The sequence below is a fragment of the Trichogramma pretiosum genome, unplaced genomic scaffold (assembly GCF_000599845.2).
Source record: "Trichogramma pretiosum strain Unisexual culture from Peru unplaced genomic scaffold, Tpre_2.0 scaffold55, whole genome shotgun sequence".
Lineage (NCBI taxonomy): Eukaryota > Metazoa > Arthropoda > Insecta > Hymenoptera > Trichogrammatidae > Trichogramma > Trichogramma pretiosum.
In genome coordinates this window covers 276,619-303,847 of record NW_019641617.1, presented here as the reverse complement: position 1 = coordinate 303,847, position 27,229 = coordinate 276,619, and the positions used below count along the sequence as shown (strand labels likewise).

The following is a 27,229-nucleotide window of genomic DNA, read 5'->3' as shown; positions in this document are numbered from 1 at the left end:
CAGCAGCATATAGAACGTATATAGCTTTAGTCCTCCTACAAGTGGTGCTCAATCATCGTCGTCAACAACATCCCCTTCGGTGGCCCGTGCGGCACGCGTCCCGATCGGCTCGAGGCGCGCGCGACCTATAGCTCTATACACTTTATATATCCTCGTGCATCCTACGCGTAATAATGCCCACATTTCTAAAGAAAGAAACTGTCGAGTTCCATGACCGATATCCTGGCAGCTCGGCCGTATAAAGGAAAAATCCCCGAAACAAAGAGCTCCGCGCGCTCAGCCCTGCCAGCCACGATCATCCATCGCGATCCTGACATTATCGATGACAAAACTCGCTGCCGCGGCCGATTATACGCGATCGTCGAGAGCTGCATATGATATTTAACTGCAGCCTTCGACGCTTCATCCGTCATCTTTTGCAATCGTTTCCTATAAAATGCGTCAGGCACGCGTAAGAACGTCTCTTCTTTTTTCTTTGTCAATATAGACTGCGTGCAGTACACATCGTCCCAACGAGCAGGGCTGAAGTGCATCGCGGTAGAAAGAGAAAGAGAAAGAAGGAGTTTATTAACAAGTTGGCAAAGTGCCCGTGTAAGTTGCTAACAAATTTTTTCCCTGAAAGAAGGAAGAGAGAGAAAAAATAAGTTACCAGGCAGCTACACAAGCTGTGATCGGCTCGAGGGTTGCCAAGCAGATGCAGGAGGTCGTTATTGCAGCAAGGTGCAACGCCGAGTCCTCGAGACGCATCGAGTCTCTGCACGTATATAATATGTATAATGCAACGTGTCGCGTGCGCCCGATGAGCCGTTTTTTTCTGCGCTTCTTTATCTTTTCTTTCCAATTATGCAGGCAGCTAACGCCGAGCGGACGATTTCGCAGCTCGAGCAAACTAAACGATCGTTCGAGAGAAATTAATTTTGGGTGGTATTTAATTTATGGCTGCAGGCACACGAGTGGGCGACAAAGGAAAATCCTCGAGCTGAAGAGCTGCTCGTGCCTGTGCTGCAACGGCTATGGTAGTGCCGGTGGACTACAAGAGCTCGTGGAGTGGAGGCGAGCTGCGCGCAATCGAGTATCAACAAGCCATAAGTCACCGGCCTATTATTACGTACATACAACATCGAAGTTTCGGCCAAAGCTGCGTCGATCGATTTTTCCGCCGCGAAATTCACTCCGCACATATTGCTGCCGATTATACCCTCTCTATATTATGTGCGTTCGCAACGGACGCAGCTACAATGGATGGCTTTGCAACAAAGTGTACGTTTATGTGTGTGCGAGCGATACAAAGCTCCTCGCTCCGTTTGGGGAGCTGCTGCAGAGAGACTGTGTGGCGAAAATCTTTCAAACAGCCGCTCGTACAGTACGAAGCTGCTGCTGCTGCTGAATCTTTGGCGTGGATATGCGACAGATCGCGTAGCTCGATCTAGGCACGATGTGTATAGTGTATACAGCAGCCAAGAGAGAGAGAGATCCAAGTCCTTTCGATCTTTTTTCGTCCTTTGTGTTGCTGCCGTTCATCCCCCGAATTCCGATTACCTCATGACACCGGCCGGTGTTACTTTTCACGCGAGCTGCCACATTACATAGGCTCAAGCTTCTATGCATGTACCGGGACGACGAAACTGGATGCAGTAAATTGAAAATAATTTTGGAGTTTCGATCGTACGTGCAACTGATTTTTCGAATAAAGATTTCAATTTCTCAATACCCGCGAAAATATTCAACGACACGTAACGAAGCTATATTTAAAATGCAAATCGTTACACTCGGATATTACGGCCTTGAGGCGTGCGCCACAGGGCCAAGGTTTTTTCCTACTTTTTTTCCCTTCTTTTTCTGGGTATTCCGGCTGATCGGCGAACATTAGGCCCGAAAGAGAGCCGAGATTATTAAATGCCCGTGTGCTGCGGCTTCGAGGTCGCTTCTTTTACCTCGAGCACACGAGGTAAAACTGCTGCAACCGTCGTTCGGGTATAGGTACGCGATTCCACGCGAAGCTCACGCTTCGCTTCGTTCGTATGTAATATGTACATAGGTGCGCGTATATACATGCGTAGAGGCATGCCTCGTTTTTGGCTTTAATTATACAATAGAAGCTCGTCCCTTTTTGCCTCCTCTGGCTGCCTTCTTTCTCCGAGCGCACGAGGATCTATCATCGTCGCCAAAAAAAAGGAACGAGAGAGAGAGGGAAAAGTAAGCAGCCGATCTACTACACGCATAATATGGCACACATCGAAGGTAGGCAACATTATTTGTAAAAAAAAAAAAAAAAAATGTGGCTGCTCGCGTGTATAATAATGTAATATAGGCCAGAGAAGCAGCAGCAGCAGCAGCAGCTCTCAGGCAGGAAATTCAAGACAGCTGATGCGATTTTTTGGCGGGCAACAGTCGTCGGATCCACTGCGAAAATCAGGCCATCGCTTTCTCGCGCGCGAGGCCTATATGTGCTATGCGGGGCACAAAGGAGATTTTATGTAACGAGGGGAGTTTATATTACCGATGATGTGTGCACCGTTGTGCTGCTACCTACCCCCTTGCCTCTACTCTACCATAGAAAGAGAGAGAGAGAGAGAGAGCGGCTTTCGATTGTATAGGGGAGGACTAGCGAGATTTGTCATGTAGAGCTCGCGCGCGGAGGTAAGTACGGCAACGATAGCTCACCTCATATATGCATACGCGCATAAATATTGTAATTCGGACTCGCAGGTTTGTCCGCAAGGCCTCGAGCATGTAGGTTCCTCTACACGGCATAATATATTTGTCCTCGAGCCATGGCCATGACAATGTGTGACTGGGGCCGGTGTAGCGGTCCGCGAGAGAGAGAGAGAGAGAGTCCGAGCAGCTAAAGCACAGGTTATATTATCCGCGCGTACTGTGTTATATATATATGTGCAGCATTCACAAAGATGTTGCTCATTGGGGTTGCTTTGCTATATATATTCGGCAGGCAGGGCTTTGTTGGCCCAACGAAACTGGGTCGATTCGGTTCAGGGGGCAGATCGTAGCGAATTCTGCGCTCGCTACTATACCAGGCGCAGCTTCCTTTTTTTGTTCAGCTTTTTTTCTGCCTTCAGCTATTTTAATTTTATACCTAGCGTATAAAAGCTATACACGTGTAACACGCGTGCTACTTGCGCAGCTGCAGCGCGCCGAATTCGAGAGATAGAGAGCTCGAGTCGTTGGAAGCTCCGAAATTACGCGCGATCGACGAGCTTGCTCGCGTCGAATCGGCATCCTTCGTGGATATCTTTGCCCGGCTCTGGTCAAAGTTTAAAGGAAGTGAGATAGCCACCCAAAAGCTCGCGCCTCGCGTCGCACTACCTTTTAAATGGCATATCGATGCGAGTTGGTATCCCTCGAACGTTACGAACGATTTCGGGCGCGAAAACGAGGCGATCGATCGAGCGCGACTACTACCGAGCCAACCGAACTCAACCGAGCGGGGTTCGTTTTTATAGGTAATAATACGTTTATGCAGTGTAACGCAGTGCTTTTGGACTTACGACATGCAGGCACAAAGGGGAGGAAACGAGGGGCGGTTGTTGAGCCACAAGCTTGTGTTTGTCTGTGTGTGTGTGCGTGTATGTGAGTGCGACGTTATATAGCACATCAAAGAGAAAGAAAGAAAGAAAGAAAGAGCGAACGAACGAAAGAAAGGAAGAATATAAAAGTCCCCACCACCACTGGCAGCAGCAGCAGCAAAGGCAGCACAGTACAGCGTATAGCTACTCGGAACGATGGTGTACGAGGCATCGTATAGGCAGAGGCCGGCAGCAGCCGTATAGTACGAGAATCGAATGAGCGCGGAAAGAGAGGCAAGAGAGGCAAACGAGAGGCAGTTGGACAGCTGAGAGCACATACGGCAGCGGCGGCGGCGCCCATAGCGATCATTCGGCGATCCGGCCCCGACTCCGATATACGTCGTCGTCGTCGTCGTCGTCGTCGTCTATGGGGCCCAAAACCAATAAAGACCCGAGGTGCCAACCGCGAGAGCTGCAGTTCGCCATTAGATCTTAGGCGAGTAACATCTCGAGCCGAGCTTGAGGAGGACAAGCTCTCCTGACTCTCAGTGACAACTTGCGGCATCCTCTCGACTCTTCGACTCTCTTCGTTTGTGATTATAGTGCCAGCTACCAAAAGTGCTGTGTCAAATTTTCGTCGCGATTTTTGCTTTTTTGCCTTCTCGCTCGTCGAGGCATCGACGAAAAGAAAGAGCCGCCAATCTCGACGAGATAATAGAAACCGCGATCGTGTGCTTGTATATATTTGTCGCGTCTCTTTCTTTTTAGAGCTGAATATTGCAGCCTCTTTATTTGTGTATCTCATGCGTACGGTACACCGATGTTATGACACAAAGTGGATCCCTCGCCGCGCGCTGCACTCGCACATATTATTATACACATATATACACAGACATATAACGCGCGCTCTGGTGCGTGCAACGTACAAAAGGAGAGCGCGAGTAAACGTCCAGGGCCCTCTCGAGACTTGCAGTGTGCGTGTGTTTGTGTGCAGCAGCAGCAGCAAAATTGAACAATCAAACGAACTTGTGAAGTTCGATTATGATTATTCAAGTTCCTTGTTCGAAAAGATTACTTGTAGTACTACTCCTTCGACGTAGATGTCGCACTCGTTCAGAGACTCAAAACTTCGTACCATAGGGTGCTCTGCTCTCTATCTCGCCACTACCCGTGGCGCGCTACCGTCATTANTTCCCAAGCAGGAACGACCATGATTCCGGTGCATTGTTCTTCCTGTATCTTTTTAAGGACTTTTGCGATAAGGGAGAATGGTGGGAAAGCATACCAAAACCATCTTGACCAGTTTGTTGTAAACGCGTTAATAACGTAAGCTTGTGGGTCTCGTTGCCATGAACAGAAATTGCTGCATTTTTTATTTTCATTAGAGGCAAAAAGATCCATGTCGGGTTTACCCAGTTTTCTTACTATTTGATTGAAAGCTTCGTTTGATAATTCCCATTCGGTATCAGCGTTTTTGATTCTAGAATCTTTATCTGCCGGATTTTCTTTTGACGCCACGTACTCCGCGAATAACCATATATTTTGTTTCATACACCATGTCCAGATTTTTCTTGTTATTTCATTGAGATAATCGTATTTAATTCCACCCATCTTATTAATATATGAAATTGCCACAAGGTTATCTATTCGAATGAGTATTTGACAATTTTGATCAAATTTTGAGAATTCTTTCAGAACCAAATAGGCTGCTCGTAACTCTAAGAAATTAATATGCTGGTTTTTTTCCTGGTCGTCCCAAAAACCATGGATATGTTTATTATTACAAACTCCACCCCAGCCTGTCATAGAAGCGTCTGAAAATATCTCTCTTTTAAAATTGAATTGGCGTATGTTATTAAAAGATGCTTGGATATGTTTTTCCCACCATTCCAAGTCCTTTAAAGCTTTGTCATTGATTGCGACCTTTGTAAGGTTATTACATTCGCCTATTGGGCCGAGTTTCCATTTAATTCTTTCTAGCTCCTTGTAAAAGAGCCATCCATACTTTACTGCAGGACATGCACTCACTAGCGTTCCAATTAAGCTCAACAATTCCTCGTAATTACAATTTTTCTTTTTTTGAACTTGTGAAACTTTATTCTTTATGGAAGTTTTCTTTTCTTTTGTCAATTCAATTCTCATGAGGTCAGAGTTTATTATAAATCCCAAGTATTTACAGGTCTGCTTAGGCTCAAGGCAAGATTTTTTATAATTTATAATGAACCCGAGTTTTTTTAACATTTTTTCAATATAATTGGTATTTCTCTTACATTCGTCCTGGCTTTTTCCAAATATCAAGAAATCGTCTAGGTAATTTGATACTCTGATACCCTTTTTTCTTATAACCGTGATAATTGGTTTTAAGATTTTTGTGTAAATATATGGAGCCGTACATAATCCAAATGGAAGAACTAAAAACTGATAAACATTGTCATTCCATACAAATTTCAAGTATTTTTGTGACTCTTTGCACACTGGAATTAGAAAGTATGCATCTTTGAGATCAATACTACACATATAATCCCCTTTTTCTAATATATTTATCACAGTTCGTAAGTCCTCCATCTTAAAGTGGTGTGTAGGGACAAATTCATTAAATTTTTTTAAATTAAGAATAAAACGATGTGATCCATCTGTCTTTGGCACAGTGAAAAAGGTCGAGATAAATTCATCTTCTTGGTGCTCAGTTTTTTTGACGGCACCAATGTCTAACAGTTTTTTTATAGCTAACTTCACAATTTCCTGATTACTATCAGAATTTATTTTTTCTTTTACCAAATGTCTTTGAAACGGTTGACCAATCAAAGGTATTTTATAGCCCTTTATAACATTCAGTATAAAGTCATTGTTGGTTATTGATTCCCATTCAGATGAAAATAGGGCAAGTCGTCCTGCGATATTTACCTCATTTATGTTTTCTTCTGCNCCATTATGTCATTTTGTTGCAACAATCTCAGCTTCTTTGCCATAGCTGCCATTTCCTTCTCAAGCTTTTCGACCTCTGTGGACCGTTTACGCTTCTTCGGCTGTTTCTCTTTCTCGGATGATGATCCGGAGCTCATTTTATCGTGAATATTGCGACTTAACTCTACGACGCACAAAGGAATAATGACGGTAGCGCGCCACGGGTAGTGGCGAGATAGAGAGCAGAGCACCCTATGGTACGAAGTTTTGAGTCTCTGAACGAGTGCGACATCTACGTCGAAGGAGTAGTACTACAAGTAATCTTGAGAACAAGGAACGTAGAATAATTGCCGTCAAAAACGAACGCCAAGACGAAAATAACAAATAATAAAAAAGGCAAGAAAACGGAGCTAAAGAAAGAAAATAAGAATTAAGGGAGCAGCGGCGCGTTCGCAGTTCTTCGCAGCAGCAGCAGCAGCAGCAGTTTTACAACGGAGCGAGCGAGAAGGAGAAAAAGAGAGTTCCTGGCGCGTCTTTGTGCGCGCAGAATATAGGATATCAGAAGAGAATACAGTCATGTGGATCGTAGCTGTTGCTGCTGCCTGCCGTTTTGCCGTTGAGTAAGACGATATATTACCGAGGATATAGCAAGAGCAGCAAGTGGGGTAATCGGATATGTTAGTACTAAAATAAATAATATTACGTATTTGCGCGACGACGCGATGCACGCGCGTTTGTTTTCGACTAATGTTTTTGTATCGATTTTCACGAATTTATGCGGCTCGACGTTGCGGAACAATCTCGCCTCATTACCTGTCCTCGACGCGGCCAACTCACGTCTTGTACGATTCGCGATACGGGCACGGCTATCCACGTCGATTCGTCAACGTAAACATGGCAGAGTCTCGCGATTATCGACGTCACTGATCGTAAATCGTACAATGGTGTAGAAACGTCGACGGGCATCAGTGCGCCTCGTCTTCCTTAATCCTCCCCGCGTGTCAACGATGACGTATCGCTCGACTGTCTCTTTTTTTCATTGGCATTTCGTCGCAAGCCGGCGCGCGGAGAGCTTTTTCTCGCAATTCTTCGTGCAACGTCGATACTTGTAAGACTTTCTTATCTCTCGAACGTACCGAGAAAGCTTCGCTTTTTCGCCTTAACTCAGCGAATATATAGAGATCTGCTGCGATGGTTTTGAACAATGTATCGAGGCTCCAACGCAGTGCCCATAATATTATACGCAGGCGATATCGTTATGTGCATCCGTTTAAACAAAATTGTATATCGGCGCACCGAACGAGATCGAGACGCGCGTTGCACATGCCTCTGCGCTCGGAGCTTGTATATATATATTCGATTCCAAAGAATCGATTCAGCAGCTGTTCTCGTGCATCTCTCTCGCATACATATACACTATGTAGTACACAAAAGTTTTGGAGAAAAAAAAAGTCGAAATAAAAGAGGGGGTACTTCGGGCATAAAACGCGCGCTCCGCGATGAGTAATACACGCTGCTGCTGTTGCTGCGGGGCCGCAAGGAGGGGATGAAGGGAGCGCATGTTACACTACCGAGCCGGTGTTGCCGCTCGCGTCGTCTCGCGTAGTTGAGTTTTGGTGCTCATTGAGTCGCGACACCATCGAGCAGCAGCCTGCAGCCGCCTATCTCGTCACCGTGTCGTACCAACGCATTTTTCATTGCTTTGTTGTGCACATTTATACAATTTTATATCGAGATATATGAAGATAATCTTCGTCGTTCATACGCGCTTTTGTACGAAGTTGTGCATACAACGTAATCATCGGAAAAAGTGAGTGCTACGAGAGGCCATAACAATAGTTCGTGCTGTGATGTTTCAATCTATCGTTGAACACGTCTTTAAATTTTTGTTTTTACTGCTCGAGGTATACACACATCATCATTTTCAATAAGGACTTTATTTTCTTTTTTTTTTTTTTTTGTTATTCTTTACTTCTTCCTTGCTTATTGTTAAATCGAACAAAAGAAGAACGTGGGTTTGTTTTGAGCGAGACGAATATTGCTACAATTATTTTGGTTCTCTCGGCTCAAAGTCCTCGCTCTCTTTCTTTCTCTCTGTCTCTCTTTCAACGCATTACTTCTCGCTCAACGGTCACGTCTTTTTATCCTGATTTTTACAAAAAATTTAACCTCGCGCGATGCCTCTCGTATACGGCGCGCACGGCTTCTCCATATATTCTTTCAATATTCGATCATCCTTCCTAGAAAAGCCGGCCGGTCTTTCTCGCTCGCTCGTATACGTGCTATATAGCTGCTGCTGCTGCGTGCGTTAAGCTTTTGTTCTGTTGGCGCGCGCGCAGCAGCTTAAATGATAGGTTCTCTCTTTCTTCGCCGCAACGCCCGTAGCGTTCCTCGTCCTCGCGCATATTCGGCGCAGCACAGCGCTCACACGTACAACACACACACACAGGCACACACTCTCGCAGTCGCGCTTCAGATGTACGATTCGAGTGTGCATAGTAGGGAGCAGCGTATACGGTCCAACTCACGAGTATTTAGGAGGCTGACCCACTCAAGGCCACGGTATACACACATCCACATATATTATACAAATAGTATATGTGCTTCTTTCGAGTTGTGATGGTATAAACACGTACGAGAGTTCGAGTGTCAGTCCGTATAAACTTGAGAGCCTGGATGTGCAAAAGCCCGGCACGACTTAAAAACGAAGCGATTTTACGTAACTTGTATCGTAACTTGTATACACGCGCGTTTTGAACATCTTATTAAATTGTACGCGCGTCGATGGCGCTCGATTCTCGATTCTTTTGTCCGAGCGATTTTCGAGATTCCTGGTCAATTCTTGCTTGCTTCGCTCGTCGCGTGCGTGCGTCGCGTTGGCTAGGAGAAAAAGTACTCGATCATCGTCAGTAAGTAAGAAGAAATTGTTTTTTCAGCCGACCGAGAAGAGAAAATCGAAAAATTGAAGAAAAGAAAGCGCAGTTGCACGAAAGGTAGGCCGTGATCGGTGGCAATGTTTGGTCTTTAACGACGTGGTGTGCCTCGTTGCATCCACGAGCACGTTAAAATATTGCACTTGTCCCGGCCTATCGGAATGCATGTCAAATCGTCGTACACGGGATCATTCGAGCCAGGACACCATCGATAGTCGCGGATGAAGCTGTGTGCAGAGCGTCGAGAACGAGGGATGCTTTAGCAGGCGAGGTCGATGGCAACATTTGTGTACGAAATAATCATATTGCACTCGTCCCGGCCTGCCGAAGTCGTCCCAATTTTCTACATCGACAACGAGATCAGCGCAGCGGAGCGGCATTCTTTGAATTCCCTCGCGTCAACACAAATAGAAATCATGAGTTGGGTATGTTTCCTTTCAGCTGTTGGTGTACCGCGCGTCACTCGCACGCAGCAGCGTCTTCGTACGCTCGCACGATGATGATAAGCCGCCGAGTGAAAATTCAAACACATCTTGTAAATTGATGCTGCTTATTATACTGTTGCTACACTTGGAGCTGTACATCCAAGATAGCGCGTTAAGCAGCATAAGTACTCGACAAATTCGATGAAATTTAAAAGACGGTTCCGAAATAACACGTAAAAAGCATGCACAACCACTGCTTCGATCTTCCTGTTTTGTTTTAAAAATAGTCCTCCGAAGCAACGCATGCATTTGGTCGGAGAGAGACAGAGTCGTTAGTTGACGCATAAATTATAAACATCCCCCTTTCAGTGGAATAACTCATTGTAATGGAGATTTCGATGCAACGGTGAACCAACGCAGAGCAACAGCAGCAGCAGCATCGGTCAGTACTCGGCAACAACAGCATCTACGGCGCGTTGAACGAGATTTCCGGCGTCGTGGGAACGCTTCGTTTTCGCTTTGTATAAACTATACAAACAACCAAAAAGATCTTGCGCTCGTTCTCTCTTTCTCTCTCGTTCGCGTTTACTTTGCTTTTCTCTCTTTTTCTCATTCGCCTCCTTTTTTTTCATTCTTTTTTTTTTTATTATTATGTACGATTCTTTTTTCTCTTGTACTTAATATAACCGCGCGTTTTCTTACCCCGGAGGATTTTAGTCGGTTGTGAGCAGCGCGCGCCCGGCCAGAGTGCGAAGGGGAACACAGCTGCTGAAAAGACTCTTGAAAGCGGAATTGATATTTTTTGTTTTTTCTTGCAACGTGTTTCTTCCTCTTTCTTTGGCTGCGCATTTTTTAATACCGTGTCAGTTGTTTATCTGTTGAATTTTCCAACTGTCTTGAAAAAAAGGAGAAAATCTATTGGATCATTTTTCGTCGTTTTATCCTGTGCGAAACGAGAAAGGACGCGTGTCTAATTTCACAGACAACTGGTGTTGCATCGATGTGACACGTAATAATGAGAAAACAGGAAAGTCAATTTTTGACATCCCAATGCTTGTAATAGGATTCCAAAATACGATATGTTCATCGATCACGTCAAAGAGCGCCTTATGCGCGTTTTTCCAGCTGAATCGCAGTCGCGAAAGTGGAATAAGAAAAAAAATCGCTCATTTTGTCTTACCCCCTCGCGTTTGCAACACTACACATCTTTCAGCATCGCTTTTAATGAAATGAAATGTGAACTTGTGAATCTGTCATCGATTCATATCACTTATTACGTAAATTTTATACAAGCACAGCCGATTTTTATTTCTTTGATGTTTAAAAGCTGAAACTTATTAACATTATTACATGTGTAGAAATATAATTTCAGGTACTCATTATACATCAAGTTTTGTTGTAAATTTTTCTCATTCATATCTCCCAGTGAAGAGAATTCACGTGATTGATTCTGCTTTAATTACATGTACAAGGTAAACATTTCAATTTAAAAATAGTCTCTCAAGTTAAGATAATAATGAATTGAACGTGATCCAAAACTCGAAATTATCATCAAATGAGTTGGTTTGTGCATTAATAGATATACTCAAGAGGGAGGTTTGATTATTGCTGTCAAACGACGCACGCGAATAACTAAATTATTGAAAAAAAATGTACTATTTTCATATTCATTTTGATAAACAGTAATATAAATCTCATTGGACTGTTTTTCAAACTATCAGCCATTCCAATTGCGAATTAACAAACAAATAGAAGTAAAAATAACATTTACTCTTAGGTATCTCATGGGATGATCACGATATCGCAAGTCGATCTAAACCGCCATGTACTCAGGAAATTGAGAAATGCACACACTCTCGAAGCTCCTAAGCATATAGTTTTCCATTTTTAGATTCATCTTGCCAGATGTTGAATATACGTACACGGGTGTAATTTTCCATCCCGTGCTCTCGCAAAGCGATTAACGTCTCGAGAGTCTTGAGAGAGCTCTGAGCAGATGTCGCGCGTTCTGTTGCGCGGAGAGCGCGTAGCTTTTCGAAACTCTCGCTCGCTGCGCTGTCCCGCCGCCCGCGATCATCATTGTCGAAACGAAGCAAAGAGAGGAAATGATTTTGGGAAATTTGAACGGGCTGTAATGCGCGGCGGCAGCGGCACACAGCTTTCGGCTCGACCCAAAGACCTACAAATTGCACATCGATCCGTTCTCGCGCAAACATCGCCTGTATACCTCATCCTTTACGTAATCCCACGCTATACTGCCGGCGTCGTTGCTGCTGATACGCTTTCCCCTAATGACACACACACACACACACGTACAGAACCCCGTGGTATTAAACGACAAAGAGAAAAAGGGTGGCAGCGTCTCACACGCACACGCATGTACACCAAACTCGGAGCGAACAAAGAAACGCGTTGCAAGCTCGGTACGCAGCTACCGCTCGAAAAACGGCACGTGGAGAGAGAGAGAGAGACGCGCTTTCATATATACGGGGGGAAAATCTGCTGCTCCCGGCTTCGATCCCGTTGGGAAATACGCTTGTAATAATTTTGCAGACTGCAGGTTCGTTTCTATCTCGCTCGTCGAGTGGCCGAAAAAACCCTGCCGTCGATACATTGTATCATACTTGTATATGGAACTGGGTCAAAGCGCCACCGCCTGTATATCACGCGCGATATTTTCATCGCGGGACCGTGCGTCCATGGCTTTGTTCCCGAATAAAATATATAGGCAGCATCTATAAATGGGAAAAATCTAACGATTATGTAGCCGCTACTTCATGGAATAATGTGGCCTTATATTTTTATGATTTGTATATCATTTCGCTACTTTATGCGAGGATTGTTATATTGTCGCCTCTCTAGTGTTCAAAGAAATACAATTTCTGTCCCAAAAAGTGTAGCATTATGTAGCACGCGTAAAAACGCGTGTCTAACTATGTCGGCCTTTAAGCACACACATAATATCTCTCGCGGGTAACGAATGGACAGTTTAATTAAATAAGCAAGCGATCATCTCGCATAAATAGCCTCGTATTAGCATAAATATACAGGCCCGAATTAATTTCATTTATCTCGTCCGTAACCGAAAAGATTACAATGTATAATGATGTAGCGCAGGCATTCTCACTTCATTAAAATATCCAAAGCCCCCGCGCGCGAGAGGAGGATTTGGAAGCTATTCGCCGTATTATTATTTTATATTATACCCAAACACACGCGTGCGCGCGCGAGCACGACGTAATCGAAGGAATCTCGGCTCCGAATCTTTGCCGAAAACCCGTGTAAATTTCGTTACGTAATTGCGCGCGCCCCGGACAATTAAGCTCTCTCTCTCTCTATCTCGCGCGCGCGCGAGTTTATGTTCTATAAATTACACGTCTATATTGGCTTGTAATGCGCTCTGGCCAGTGCAGCAGCCTTGATCTAAAGCTGCTATCGAAAAAAAGAAGGAAAGAGGAGGAAATAAAAAAGTAAGGTGCTGCGCGAATTGCGTCTATATAAAAGTGTATAGTAAGAGAAACGAGAAGAAGAAAGAGAGACGAGGAGGAGAAACTTGTATTAGAGGCTAACGAGATCACACAACGTATCCCGCAGAAAAAGATGATGGCGAGAGAAGAAAGGGAACATTCCGGTCGCAGGGCAGAGCAGCAGCAACAGCAACAATACAAAAAATACATCTCTCTCTCTCTCTCTTTCTCTCTCTGGACCAGTAGAAATTTAATCGCAGAGAGCAACTACTATACGCTATATGTACGCCGGAGCAGAGTATTTGTGAAGCGTTGCGGGCAAAAAAACGCACCCCGATTGCCGCTGTCGTTGTTGCTGCTGTTGCTCGAGCTGCTCCTGAATCCTGTTTTCCATTCATTTCATTCATTCATCCCCGACCCGTGCAAATGCTCCCGTGCAGCAGCAGCACAATATGCTCGCTATATCCCACGGTCTTTACGCGCTCCTGAAAAAGATTCTCTTTTCTTGTACCTATGCTGCTGCTGCTGCTCCGTACATGCGCCATACACCTGGTTTTTTTTCGGAGGGCTGTGATCGATAAGATGATGATCTTGGGATCGTCGAGGAACAACCGAGTAAATGTGAATGGCGCGTGTGCCTCTCTGCGTTATCGAATTTTCCCGTTCACCCTGCGCGTCGAGGCGCAATGATTTTCTGCCCTTCGAAAATTACCAATCCGTCCAATTGGACAGCTGACCATTATAAATGACGCGGAGCTGTATCATGCGATATCATAAATATCTCCTGCGATCAAGTCGCTCGGTATGTATAACGTAGCGATCGTCTTAGTCATTCCGAGTATTTAATCGACAGGGAGGGTGTAGTAGCTGTAGCTGCGTCGCTGGGGGTGACTGGGCTTCTCCGAAAGAATCGGGAAAACCCCGTTTTTGCCCAGCAGATTCATCAAGCTTTACGAGTACCATTTACTATACGATATTCTGGCATGAAAAGGATATAATGATTCATTCCAGAAGAAAATTGGAAATCCAATGAAAAGTTCCATCAAACATTTTGAAACGATGATATTTTGAACATGTAATAACAATTTTGATTCTTTGTATTTGAATGTGGAAATAAAATGACTTGAAACATACCTCATCCTTTTTGCTGTTCGATTTCAATTTTGTGACTCCTTATCTGACATTATTCACATATATTTAAAATGACCTCTTACTTCTTATAAACATTAATTTCTCCAAATTCCTTTGTCTAGAAATAAGATGATAATTGGATTAATATATAATTCCTCAGTAACCATTTCAAATACGTAAATCATGAAATTACGAAAAAATTTATGTGAAATCATCAAGAAATTTTTTTTCATAAAAAATGTGTATGAGGCGATTTTAAATAAACGACCTTGAAAAATATTGATGCAAACTAAATTATTGTTTACCCTTTAAACTCCTAAACAATATTTCGAATTCATTTTTCATAAAATTGTTTACTTATTCAATTCATTCGGTTGAATTTTTACAATTTATGTTTATACTAGGTACGTTACACATTATGACCTTGAAACTGTCAGTCTAGCCAGTTAAGTGAATAATATTGGTGAATTTACTCTATCTATAACATCAAATTTTAATGAAAATAGATCAGTAGTGTATATGTTAATGATTTTTATCAAATCTCAGTAAACGAAGTGTATTGATCCAAATAAAGAGAAATCATTAATTTTTTGAGTCTAATCGCATTTAAATATCCAATTAAAGATAGATAGTAATCATCACTCGTGTGATTTAACGCGAGTCTAATTACGCATCAATGAAATCGTTTACCAAGTATAAATTACATTTACACTTGACTAGTAAAAATTCAACGAACAAACAATTACAATGACGCTAGAAAAATATTTGGAGTCACATATTCTAAGGATTTCATGGTTGAACCGTATGCTTTTGTAAAAATTTATAGTCGAAGGTTGCAAGAATCGAGGGGTATTAGGTGCTATACGAACATGAACGAAAATAATAAAACCTATATCTATACATGGCCCATACCTACATCATTGTTTAGAATGCAGTGCATATTACACGAAAATTCGAGTGTTACGTCACGCAGGGTAGAGAGTGTGGGGACCCATTGTTTGGCTTCGAGGGTCCCCAAGCTAAACGCCGCTTTTGCCGCCATAATCGGCATCTCAGTTCTCGAGCCGGCTGCAAAACTCGCATGGTAAAATCGTTTGCCAATAACATTACGCCGTTTTCTGCAACACGTGCGTTATCAGACCGCGTGGTATCGCGCCGGACGCGAATCCAAGTTGTTTATTATTGTTGAATAATGACTAATTCTCGTTGAATTGTACTTATGGTTTTATTCAAATTTGTGGAAAAATGTTAAGTTGCTCTCAACGCTGGAAAAATAGGCGACCTTTGTTGTTTTCCTTCGGCTTTATATTGTGACACTGGTTACAGAGTGTGCACCGGCGAATGGGCTGACGAATCAGAAAGTTGTTAGGATTGTAAATAATCGTTAATTATTGAAATGTTTTCGAGAATACACTCGTTAAAGTATCTTCAATCGTTGGAGTGGCTGTTGACAAAAACTATACACAAACATCGCGTTGCTATTAAGTCATATCACGACATCAATGAAGAGGTACCTGTTATTCATTTATCTGAAATTAAAAAGATATTAAAATCTGTAAATAGTATGACTTTGGAAGGCCATGCTTGCATCACATCAAATTACGCTCTTTGTGAAGATTTAAAGAAAAAAAATTGTAAAATACATATAAATAAAATTACAGGTATTGATTTTCTTACTTAACTTTATCAAATTTATTGTGGAGTTTCATTTTTTTAAAATAAACCTTTAATGAATTTTTTTAGGATTTTTTATGTGTGAAAGTTGCAAGCGTATTGGACCTTGGAGTACCATTGAAAGAATCATAGTGCCAAAAAATCCAAAGAAAGCAGCTGAAGAAATAGAATTATTGCGAAAAGGTATAGAAGTGTTACCAGACTTCCATAAAGAATGGGAAACTATCAAAAAGTCAACTCAATCATTGGAAACCTTGCCAAATGATAGATACTCGGAAGTTATGGAAAAATTTAATTTAGGGGTACAAAATTGTGATTTTCATGTTTTCATTACAACAACAGAATAATAATTATTTATATTTTCTAGTATGTTCCACAAGAAATAATGGCTCAAATGAATACACTGTATGACAGTTCCTCAGATACTTTATATTTTCCTATTTTAGCTTTTCGTAATTTAGTAGTTGGATATAAATTATTTTCTATTGATCTCAAGAACTTGGAAACTGTTCCTGCTATGAATGCTGGTGGTATTATAATTTATAAACAAAAAAATATAAAAACAGATGGAACAGTTGTAGTAGTATCTAACATAGAAGATCTATTGGCAATAGCTTCATCAAAAGCTGCCACTACAGTTATTTGTCTTCCTTATGGTTTAAAAAATATTCCTCAACAAATATTACCCAGTTTAGAGTCTTACAAGAAACTCATTTTATGGTTTGGGAATGATGAATCTGGTTGGGACACAGCAAGAACTTTTGCCAAAAAGCTAGATGCCAATAGATGTCATTTTGTTAGACCTACCGATAGACAACCCAATGCAAAAGTTGCATCAAGTTTGGGATACGATTTGAAGGAAATTATTCAAAATGCTCAACCAATATGGCATAAAAGTATAACAACTTTTCAGAGTTTAAGACAAGATGTGCTGAGTGATTTACAAAATTTAGACAAAGTTCAAGGAATTAAATGGACAAGATATCCATCATTGAATAAAATTTTAAAAGGTCATAGAAGAGGGGAGTTCACTGTAATCACAGGGCCAACTGGTTGTGGAAAAACCACCTTTATGAGTGAATATTCTTTAGATTTAGCAATGCAAGGTGTAAACACACTATGGGGTAGTTTTGAAATAAGAAATGCAAGATTAGCTAAAACAATGCTGCAACAAATGGCTGGGGTACCATTGGATGAAAATATTAAAAATTTTGATCACTATGCTAATGAATTTGAGAAACTCCCAATCTATTTCATGACTTTTCATGGACAACAGAGTATAAAAGTTGTAATGGAGGTAATTAAAAATCTTTTTTTCATTTGTATGCACAGTTTAAAAGAATAAATCATTTCCAGGCAGTTGAACATGCTACTTACGTACATGATATAGCTCACGTGATCATTGATAATGTACAATTCATGATGGGAATGTCAGATGAGCCTAAATATATGGATAGGTATGTGTTCTATCAAATGATTTATTAAAATTCTAATATGAATATTGAAACACATTTATTGATTGCTTGTAAATGAAAGATTTTTAACTTTAGTACTTTAAATCTTAATTTTCAGATTTTGGAAACAAGACAAAATTATAGCTATTTTTAGAACTTTTGCAACAAAGTTTAATTGTCATGTTTCATTAGTTATTCATCCTAGGAAAGAGAAAGAAGATGGAGATTTAACAACTGCTTCAATTTTTGGTGGAGCTAAAGCAACACAAGAAGCTGATAATGTTCTAATTGTTCAAGACAAAAGATTAACCAGTGTCAGAGGCAAAAAATATTTACAAGTATGTGAATTATAATAGAAAATAAAATAAACTATAATACTATTCATGAAATAATTTCATTCAACAGGTAGCTAAAAATCGTTACAGTGGTGATTTGGGTATAATGCTACTAGAGTTTGACAAAAATAGTCTTAGTTATTCTCAAAAGAAAAAAACCAAGCCTGAAGAAACAGTAGCATCAAAGTATATTTTGGAGTAAAGTCAATTTCACAAAATATAATGTAGTATAATGTACAGTATTTTTAATTTGTATATATTTGTGGATAAACATATCATCATAAATTAAATTTTAGTTGTTTAATAAATGAAATATTAAAATAAATTAACCATGGCCCCTTATTTGTTCTGTTTGAACCTATGTAGTGTTATATCAGAAAAGCAAAATGAAAATAAATCAAATAAAATTATTTTCTTTCTTAAAAATTTCAAGTAATTTCAAAACAAAAAATATATGCCTTATAAAATTATTATTCAAAATCATAACATCAATTATATTTAAAACTTCATTTCTTAATAATAAACTTTTTTTATTTTGAAATGCTTTTCAAAAGCAAGTTATTAACATACAATTCTAAATTGGAGTAAATGACAAGTTCATGGGTGATAATTGTGAGCTTTGTGCTGTTATATTATTTCCTGTTTCACCAATTGGATTTGTTTCATTCATATCTTCAACAACCATAGGATTATCTTCAACTTTGATTCTTCTTTGTGCAATAGTCCTCAAGAATGCCTTAGCTTCTTCTTTTGTTTCTTCATACTGCAAACACTTTTGAGCATAATGATTTGCTTGATCCAATTCATCTCTTTTTAAATGATAGTCAGTTAAAAATTTATATGCATGACTTAGTTCAGTTCTTTCAGCATTTTTAAATTCATCTGTGACAAAATCAGTATACGCAGCAGCTGCATTATCATGATGACCCAATTTTTCATACAATCCTGCTAATCTTATTAAAGCAACTCCTTCTATATCACCCACATGACAAGCTTTATAATAACATTTAAGTGCTTCTGGTATCTTTTCTTGTTTCTCATAAGCTTCTCCCAAAGCAAGAACCATTCTACTGTCACGAGGCCTTAATAATTGTGCTTGTTTGTAATAGTAAAGACCATAAAATGGCATTTTTAATATTTCATATGTTTGACCAAGACCATACCATGCTCTATAATCTCTTTTATTAACTTCAATGGCTTGGCGATAACTATGAATTGCACCATTGGTGTTTTTCATTTCCATAAACTCATGACCTAACAATGTCCATGCTGATAAATATTGAGGATTTAGTTTTAATGCTCTATGGAAGTACATTACAGCTTTTTGATGGTCTGCTCTTAAACTGTAATAATTACCAACGATGCAACAGGTTTCTAGTCTATATTTATCAATTTCAGTTGCTTTGTGAGCCAAATGAGCCAACTCATTTTTCAATTCTTTCACGTACAAAAGATTAGAATATGTATCCATATTATCTAAGCAAAAAGGATCATCATCAATTATCTGTTTAAATGTAAGAATTGCATTATCTACATCTCTTTTGTAATGTACGGCGATAGCGGTTTGAGCTAAAACGTAACCATTTTTTTGAAATCCCATTCCTTGCAATTCACAATATAGAGCTAATCCTTCATCGAGAAGTTGTAGCTCTAAATATATGTGAGCTAAGAAAAATTGTTTTATCCAATGATTGGGTAAAGAAAGGGCATCTAATTTTTCTCTGTCTGTAATTAAACTTGCCAATTCTAGCCAGGTTCCCCAGTGCATTGGTTCTTTGTGGATTGCATCAACTAGGACATCAATAGCTTCCTTAGACAACTGCAATTTTTTCAAAATAACTCCATACAAATATAAACAATACCCATCTAGTTTACCAAGATTATGCTCTTTTCTCAATTCACTACAAAGTAATTTCAAAGAACTGTTTTTTAGAGGATCTGGTGGAACATCAATCATATTGTCAATCTTCTTTTTTTCACCAGACAAATACTGCGAATAATAATAAAGAAAATTGGCTTTTGGAGTTTTACAATTTTTCAAGAAATGCGCAGCTCTATCGTATTCTTTGAGATCGAAATAACTTTTGGCCAAATTATAAGAATCGACATCGTGTTCGCTAATTTTAATCGTGGGTGGAGTGTCAGCCATGAGATAAGTGTCATCGTGAGAAATATTTTTCAAAGAATAACTCAATTCAGCTAGCCATTTTGTTGTGTGCATGAGTCCTCGTTGAGAACATTCCGAAATTCCCTTGATGAGATCTGCTTTGATTCGCTTTATATCGAATTTAATGGATGGATCGTCCATAGTGTTCATTTTTTGAAAATACCACTATCACTACGAAAATAACAACTATTAAATAAATCTTAAAAGAGAATTGTACTTCTAACTTGTTTACAGCACCAAGCCGGCTGATGCTTTTCACGAATCAAAACATAAGGGGGCCGACACAATATTGCTTGTCGAAAAGCTCGAGCTGCGATAAGCGATTGCGGGCCACCTATTTAAGGTTGTAACACAACATCACGATTGAATACTAATATTTAATATTTATATAGTTTATTAAATAAATTTCTTAAAATTAAATTGGCTTGGTTTTATTGTAGTTTTTCATTCGATAATTTTTAAATTCAACTAAACTCCACGGAGTATAACTGAAATAAATTTTTAAAACAATAATTTACCAAAAAATATAAAAGTTATTTTACCTTTTTATTGATAGAATTTTAATAATTTTCAACAATTTAATCAGTTTAACTTGACTTGAAATTTTTCGTGAGACGTTATCATGCGATGTACAATTTCAATGTTTTCAAATATAATACGTTGTAACTCCTTTGTGCTAAATGCGTTTCATATAGACTCTATATGATATTCCGTCCTCTTTCCTCCCACACTAGTTGCATAGTTAAGCTCAAAGATTTCTATTGGAACTAATTTCTGCAGTCCCGCGGCAACACATTCTAACCCACATTGATGTGTTTGTTTACAACAGAAAAACACTGCAACGCTGCTATTATGTGATATATTTATCAAATCAAATTATAACAACAATGCTGTGCCATAAAATTAGTATATTATTCGTTTTGCTGCACATAGTGATAATAACAAGTAGCGAGCATCATGCCAATTTTCAGAAACCTACGGTCTTGATCGGGATTTTGGCTAGAAATAAAGCTCACACACTGCCATATACATTGAGCTTTTTAGAAAGTCTAAACTATCCCAAGGATAGAATCTCATTATGGTGAAATATGTTCTTTGATTTATTTATACTAGGGATCAAGAATTTTAAACTATAACATGAATGGTTATTGCAGGATTCAAAGTGATAATAATATTGATAATACTATCAAAGTATTAAATACTTGGATAGACGAACAAGGAAGTAGCTATCATTCAATCAATGTTACTCTTGATAAAAAGTCCAAAGGATTTAAAAATGAAGAAGGAATTGCAGATTGGGATTCTTCTAGATTCGAACATATTATTTTGTTAAGAGAGAGAATACTTGACCAAGCAAGAAGAATGTGGGCAGATTTTGTATTTGTATGTATTACTATTATATTGTATTTTTAATGTGAATGATTGTAAAAAATGTTTTTGTAATTTTCAGATGCTAGACGCAGATGTTTTTTTAACAAATCCAGATACTCTAAATTTGTTGATCTCACAAGAAAAACTAGTTGTAGCACCTTTGTTAAAATCAGATGGAATGTACAGTAATTTTTGGTCTGGTATGACCGATAATTATTATTATAAGAGAACAGATGAATACGAACCAATTCTGAATCGAGAAAATCCTGACTGTCATATTGTTCCAATGATACACAGTGCGGTACTAATTGATCTTAGAAGGGAAGCTAGTAAATTGCTAACTTATGATTCCAAAAAAATATCTAATTATGATGGACCAAGAGATGACATAATTACTTTTGCACTTCAAGCAAGTTATGCAGGTTTGTATCATTATTATTTCTTTTTATATAAAAAAACAAATAAAAATTTGACTTTGGTTTTGTAGATATTCCATTGCATGTTTGCAATAATGAAATTTATGGATTCATTATGGTCCCACTGGAAAAACAAGATAAACTAGAACATGATTACCAACAATTAATCAATTTGAAACTTGAAATGTTAGCCATTGGTGAGAACTTGGTTTATATCATAATGAATAATTTATAAGCAGTTTCTAATCATCTTTAATTATTTACAGATGAAATAGAAAGTATACCTATTTCTAAGACTATGAAACGCTTTGTCATTTATCCTCCTAAAGACAGATTAGGACTTGATAAAGTTTTCATGATAAATCTTGAAAGAAGACCTGAAAGACGTAGTAGAATGTTGTCATGCTTTAACGAGCTTGGCATAGATCATGAAATTATTGATGCTGTAGATGGAAGGTATGAAAATTTAAAATAACATCTTTAATTTAAATTTAATTATATCATTTGTTCCAGAATGTTGAATGAAAGCTTGTTAGATTCGTGGGAAATCAAAATGATGCCAGGTTATAAAGATCCTTTTCACAATAGGTAATTTTCATACAAACTTATCGATAAATAATCTCTTTGTTAATCTGTGTTATGAATCTTTCAGACCAATGACAATGGGAGAAGTTGGATGTTTTTTAAGCCATTACATAGCTTGGAATAAGGTGAGTTTAAACTTAAAAAAATGACCCCATCAATAAATACAATATGAAAATTAATTTATAAAATTATCATATAGGTTATTGAGAGTGGATATCGATATTCTATGGTTTTGGAGGATGACGTAAAATTTGAACCATACTTCAAACAGAAAGTCTTATATATTCTACAAGAATTGGAAACTGTTAAAAAAGACTGGGATTTAGTGTAAGTAATATCTATTGAATAATAATTTTGTTTTTAATTAAACTATGAATTGTAATTTGTAAATTGTATCTTTTTATTTATTTATTATTTGGGCATTAGTTATTTGGGGAGAAAACGATTGCAAAAAGATCCCGAAAATTGGGTGGAAGGATCTCAGTATTTAGTACATGCAGGATATAGTTATTGGACAGTAGGATATTTACTATCAGCTAAAGGAGCCAAAAAATTGATTAATTCCAAGCCATTACAAAACTTGATACCTGTAGATGAATTTTTGCCCATCATGTATGACAAGCATACAAGGTAAATAAAATGAAAAAAATTTAGATTAAAAAATGTTCAGTCTATCAATTATTTTATTTTTAATTCTTGTAGAGAAGAATGGAAACAATTTTTTCCTGAAAGAAATTTGGTCGCATTATCAGCTGAACCTCTCGTGATATATCCAACGCATTACACAGGCGATGCAGGCTACATAAGTGATACAGAAAACTCCTCTCAGTTGCCCGAAAATTCACGGGGCGATAATGGTAGCAAAGAAGAGCTTTAGGCTCATAAATTTTATTATGTAAGTTACAAGAATCAAACAGTACAAACGTTTCTTTGAGAAACCGTGAACAGACTGATTCAGCAATTTTTTTATTCACCATGACAAATGTCGAATAAACATTTTTTACATTTTTCAATTGTAAAAAAGTATTCAAATATCCGACCAAAGATGAGATCGTAGTTTCCGACTAGTCTATGTTTTGACAAGTGCCATACACCAAAAAAAGAATTTATGTTAAAATTTCGTTGATGTTTGAATTATCAAAAAAAAAAATAAGTTCAAAAAAGATTAAGAGTTGCCAGTTAATTTTCAAACCATGTAATGGAATTGAAAAGTTTATTTATGAAGATTTTGTACCTAATGAATGTGTATGTTTGAAGCTTTGATAAGATATATTAAGTTTTGAAATGTTTATACCATGTACGTCGATAGTTATTTATCACTTAATATGTACAAAAAGTAATTGGAAAATTGAATAAAAACGGTAGGAAACTGATCTAACTGGAACGTTAATGACTCTTGTAGCCGTGGAAGCGCGAGAAGCGGAGTCGAGCGCGCTCCCCCGTATATCGAAATTTAATGCACTTATCCCAAGTTCATTAGCACCTGTCTGAGTTATCTGCGAGGCAGAGATTGGGCGGGGGTGCACTCGTGATTCGATAAGCGTCGTCGGAGCTGAAATTGCAGGCGAGATTCAAACTTTCGCGCTTATCGAGTCAGCGCCATTTTTCGCCTCTGGATGGATGATGAAATATCGCACGCGACGTCGGCGGGGGAGGGCAAGCCTATAGCCGTGTTGGTATTATGTATACGACGTAGGTAGGCGCGAGGGTGGGCGCGCGCGAGAGAGATATTTGACGATAAAACGTGACGCATATGCCTGGACGTTTATGTATATATACGAGCGAATATTATAAAGCTCGGAGGAGCAGAAGTAGCAGCAGCCGAGTGCTCGTGGGGTAGTCAAGGCAAATACATACACATCAAGCCCTGCCTGCCGAGGCTTGTTATAATCGTCGCGGCGCGAGAGGGTGGAATTTTCACGCCGCGCGTGTCGGAAACTTATCGAACGCTTCTCGCGACGACGTCTGCTGCTGCTGACGGCATAGGTGCACAGTGGCTGCAGAAGAGATCTCGCAGCCTGCAGAGATGCAGTCGTCATCGTCGGCGGCGGCAGCTGCTGCTGCTGCTGTTGTGCCTGCAGCTTACCGCGAATTATTATCATCGCTGTCGCTGCTGCCACTCGAGTAGATTATAACAGAGAGACAGAGACTGTCTCGAACGAGCGTGAAAAGAAGGAGATAGCGTGCAAGCCGCAAGAATACGACCGAGCATAAACTGACGCATACTCGGCACAAAAAGGAAGGACGAACGCTGTAATTACAATCGTGCACAAAGACAGAGTAGCAACAGCAGCAGCCTTCGCTTATGGACTGCGATTATTTTCATTAGGCTGTGCCAATTCATCGATATTTATGCATCCTCGGTGCTTCGTGGTGCCTCCAAAGCAGTGAACGTGTCGCGGCCTCTCACAGTTGTCCTATAGGCTCGAGTTTACCGATGGCATTCCAGAGCGTATACGTACGTACAGTGACAGTTGTCAATTGAATTAGCGCGTAGATGTTTATTAAAGGGAGTCGTCGATCGGAGACAGCAGCTGGACTGCGGCAGCCGTAAACATTGGCCCGAAGAAAGCGACATCGTCGCGCGATAATTGCCGAAAGTCGCCAAATACGAAATTGGAAAGCTATACCAAGCGAGGAGGAGCCCATATCGCACAGGCTGCAAATTGCGAGTAAGCCACGGGAACGGATAATCAGCAGCTCGCCAGCACGCCTCACAGCATAGCACAGTCGCTTAAATGCCTCTGCTATATCGTCGACCCGAGCCAAGGCCAACAAGCTGCATTACGTTGATGATGGATCCCCAGGAGGGCGGCGATCCGTCCTCGGGCGAGATGAGCGATCAGCTGAGCGACCTGTCGGTCGTCGACGTCTACGACATCGCCTCGGAGATCGGCAAGGAGTGCGAGAAGCTCATCGACACCTACGGCTCGGACTCGATCACCTCGCTCATGCCCAAAGTCATCAGCGCCCTCGAGCTGCTCGAGAATCTCGCCACCAAGAACGAGCGCGAGAACACTCAGGTGCAGGAGCTCACCGCCAAGATCTCGCAGCTCGAGTCCGACAAAATTGGCAAGGCCGAGGACAGGCAGAGATTCGAAAAGGTACGCATGCACACACACACACGCACACACACCAGTTGACGCACGTGCATATTACGCTAGCTAGCTACCGCGGTTATTTTTACTCGCTGTATTATTATTTCGCAGGAATTGGAGCAGATAGAGGAGCATTGGAGGCAGGAGTCGAGGGATTTATTGGACATGGTCACGAGATTGCAGGAAGAAAATAGACGCTTGGCCACTGTTATACAAGAATCCAGGAGTGACGTAGATCACGAAAAACAAGGTATATGTTACCGTCGAATAGTGCTTTTCCCCTTATCAAACCGACAACGCGTGACTCACCTGTTTATTACTTGTTCAGCTGTCCCGACGAGTCAAGAGGTGGACATCGCCGTACTTCAGCGCTTGAGGTCGATGATTGATACCCAACGAGAACAAATTCGCAGCCGCGACCGGGAGCTTTCACAAAAGAGTACCGAAATCGAAAACGTCAGTTTCCCGTACTCTCGATCGAAAAAAGCTCCGAAATTTCAAAATTGCCTCACTGTTCGTTTCGTTTGATTCTAGTTAACTAATCAGGTGGACAAATTGACGGTGGTGGGCAGAGAATTGAAGCGCAAACAGAGACAAGCTCAAATGCAGGCGCGAGGACTCGTCGAGGAGCGCGCCGATTTTCTAGCACAACTGCAGGATCAGAATCGCGAACTGATAAACCTGCGGGCGAGGCTCGGCCTGGCCAGAAAAGAAAACGAGGACCTGACAAAGTGTCAACAGCCTTATCCCGATCTGTCGAACAAAGCCGTGTACGATCTGGACGATCCCGACAGGCCGCGATTCACCACGACCGAGCTCAAAGAGATACTGCACGAGAGGAACGAATTGAAGGCTCGGGTCTCCGATTTAGAAGACGAACTCGAGCTTTATCGACCGAAAGCTCAACCGTAAGTTGGTCTTTTGGTCTACATTTGAGCTTTGAACTTGAGTTTTTTTCATCGATTCTCCCTTTTATAGTCCTGAAGAAGAAGACGCACCCGTGCAAGGACCATTGCCATACGAGCCGGACGATGCGCCCTGGAAAAAATCTTCCGAATCTGGTATTCGCAAGTTGTAAGTAGAATAATTCTCTTGAAATTATAAAAGAATGCAACTTTAAACTCGAAAAATGTGGTTCAGTTTCAGAAAAATATTTTCCGAGACAAGTGGAAGCTTTTTGGGTGGAAATAGTCCTCGGCGAAGTCTTTCTAGTCTATCGAAAATGGCACTGTCTGGTAATAGTGGCGGCGAGACGTCGAGCTAATCGGCAATCCAACGCAATGAATGAATGAGTCGAAGAAAGCACATGTTTTTAAATGCCAAAAGAATTATATAGATATTTCAAAACATTCCCTTAGAGACAAGAGCCCGAAAAACATAGAGAAAATCAAATTAGGAACGTTTATAATCCTACTATTAGAGTTTTGTCTCTCAGCTGTCATATTCAATGATGTTCGTACGCGTTGACAGTTTATTCAATATATTACAATTATTAATTATTAGCAGATACTATATATATATTATATCTATTTCATATGTTCAAATGTGTATTTTATACGATATATTTATTTTGCGCGACGTTGTTATTAACCGGAAATGAACGATGTTGACAAAGTTATATCTTTAAAATGAATGTAAGTTATTTAAAGTCAATCTAATAACTAAAACAATTTGCAGATTTTAATTTTCGCTTTGTTGAGCAAATAACGAAACTAATAAATAAAAAGATGCATTTTTCAATTAAT

The 27,229-nt window shown here is 40.1% G+C and overlaps 4 protein-coding genes across 4 annotated transcripts; 3 read left to right on the top strand and 1 right to left on the bottom strand.

The window, feature by feature from the left end:
• The first annotated feature begins 15,486 nt into the window (after positions 1-15,486).
• Positions 15,487-18,292, top strand: LOC106651547 (twinkle protein, mitochondrial). The gene is made up of 6 exons (XM_014370079.2): positions 15,487-16,045; positions 16,128-16,360; positions 16,426-17,355; positions 17,415-17,515; positions 17,631-17,850; positions 17,918-18,292. The coding sequence occupies exons 1-6, from the start codon at positions 15,781-15,783 to the stop codon at positions 18,047-18,049; spliced, it is 1,881 nt and encodes a 626-aa protein (XP_014225565.1). The 5' UTR covers positions 15,487-15,780; the 3' UTR covers positions 18,050-18,292.
• A 22-nt stretch (positions 18,293-18,314) lies between these two features.
• On the bottom strand, positions 18,315-20,277 carry LOC106651548 (cell division cycle protein 23 homolog). The gene has a single exon (XM_014370080.2). The coding sequence runs from the start codon at positions 20,162-20,164 to the stop codon at positions 18,422-18,424; it is 1,743 nt and encodes a 580-aa protein (XP_014225566.1). The 5' UTR covers positions 20,165-20,277; the 3' UTR covers positions 18,315-18,421.
• Positions 20,278-20,650: 373 nt separating this feature from the next.
• Positions 20,651-23,759, top strand: LOC106651549 (glycosyltransferase 25 family member). Its single transcript, XM_014370082.2, has 10 exons — positions 20,651-21,095; positions 21,169-21,397; positions 21,465-21,807; positions 21,873-21,998; positions 22,068-22,257; positions 22,315-22,389; positions 22,454-22,511; positions 22,586-22,713; positions 22,813-23,016; positions 23,089-23,759. Exons 1-10 carry the CDS (start codon positions 20,902-20,904, stop codon positions 23,261-23,263), a joined length of 1,722 nt encoding a protein of 573 aa, XP_014225568.1. The 5' UTR covers positions 20,651-20,901; the 3' UTR covers positions 23,264-23,759.
• A 433-nt stretch (positions 23,760-24,192) lies between these two features.
• Positions 24,193-27,229, top strand: LOC106651550 (RILP-like protein homolog). The gene is made up of 6 exons (XM_014370083.2): positions 24,193-25,490; positions 25,596-25,734; positions 25,813-25,940; positions 26,019-26,392; positions 26,463-26,558; positions 26,625-27,229. The coding sequence occupies exons 1-6, from the start codon at positions 25,125-25,127 to the stop codon at positions 26,746-26,748; spliced, it is 1,227 nt and encodes a 408-aa protein (XP_014225569.1). The 5' UTR covers positions 24,193-25,124; the 3' UTR covers positions 26,749-27,229.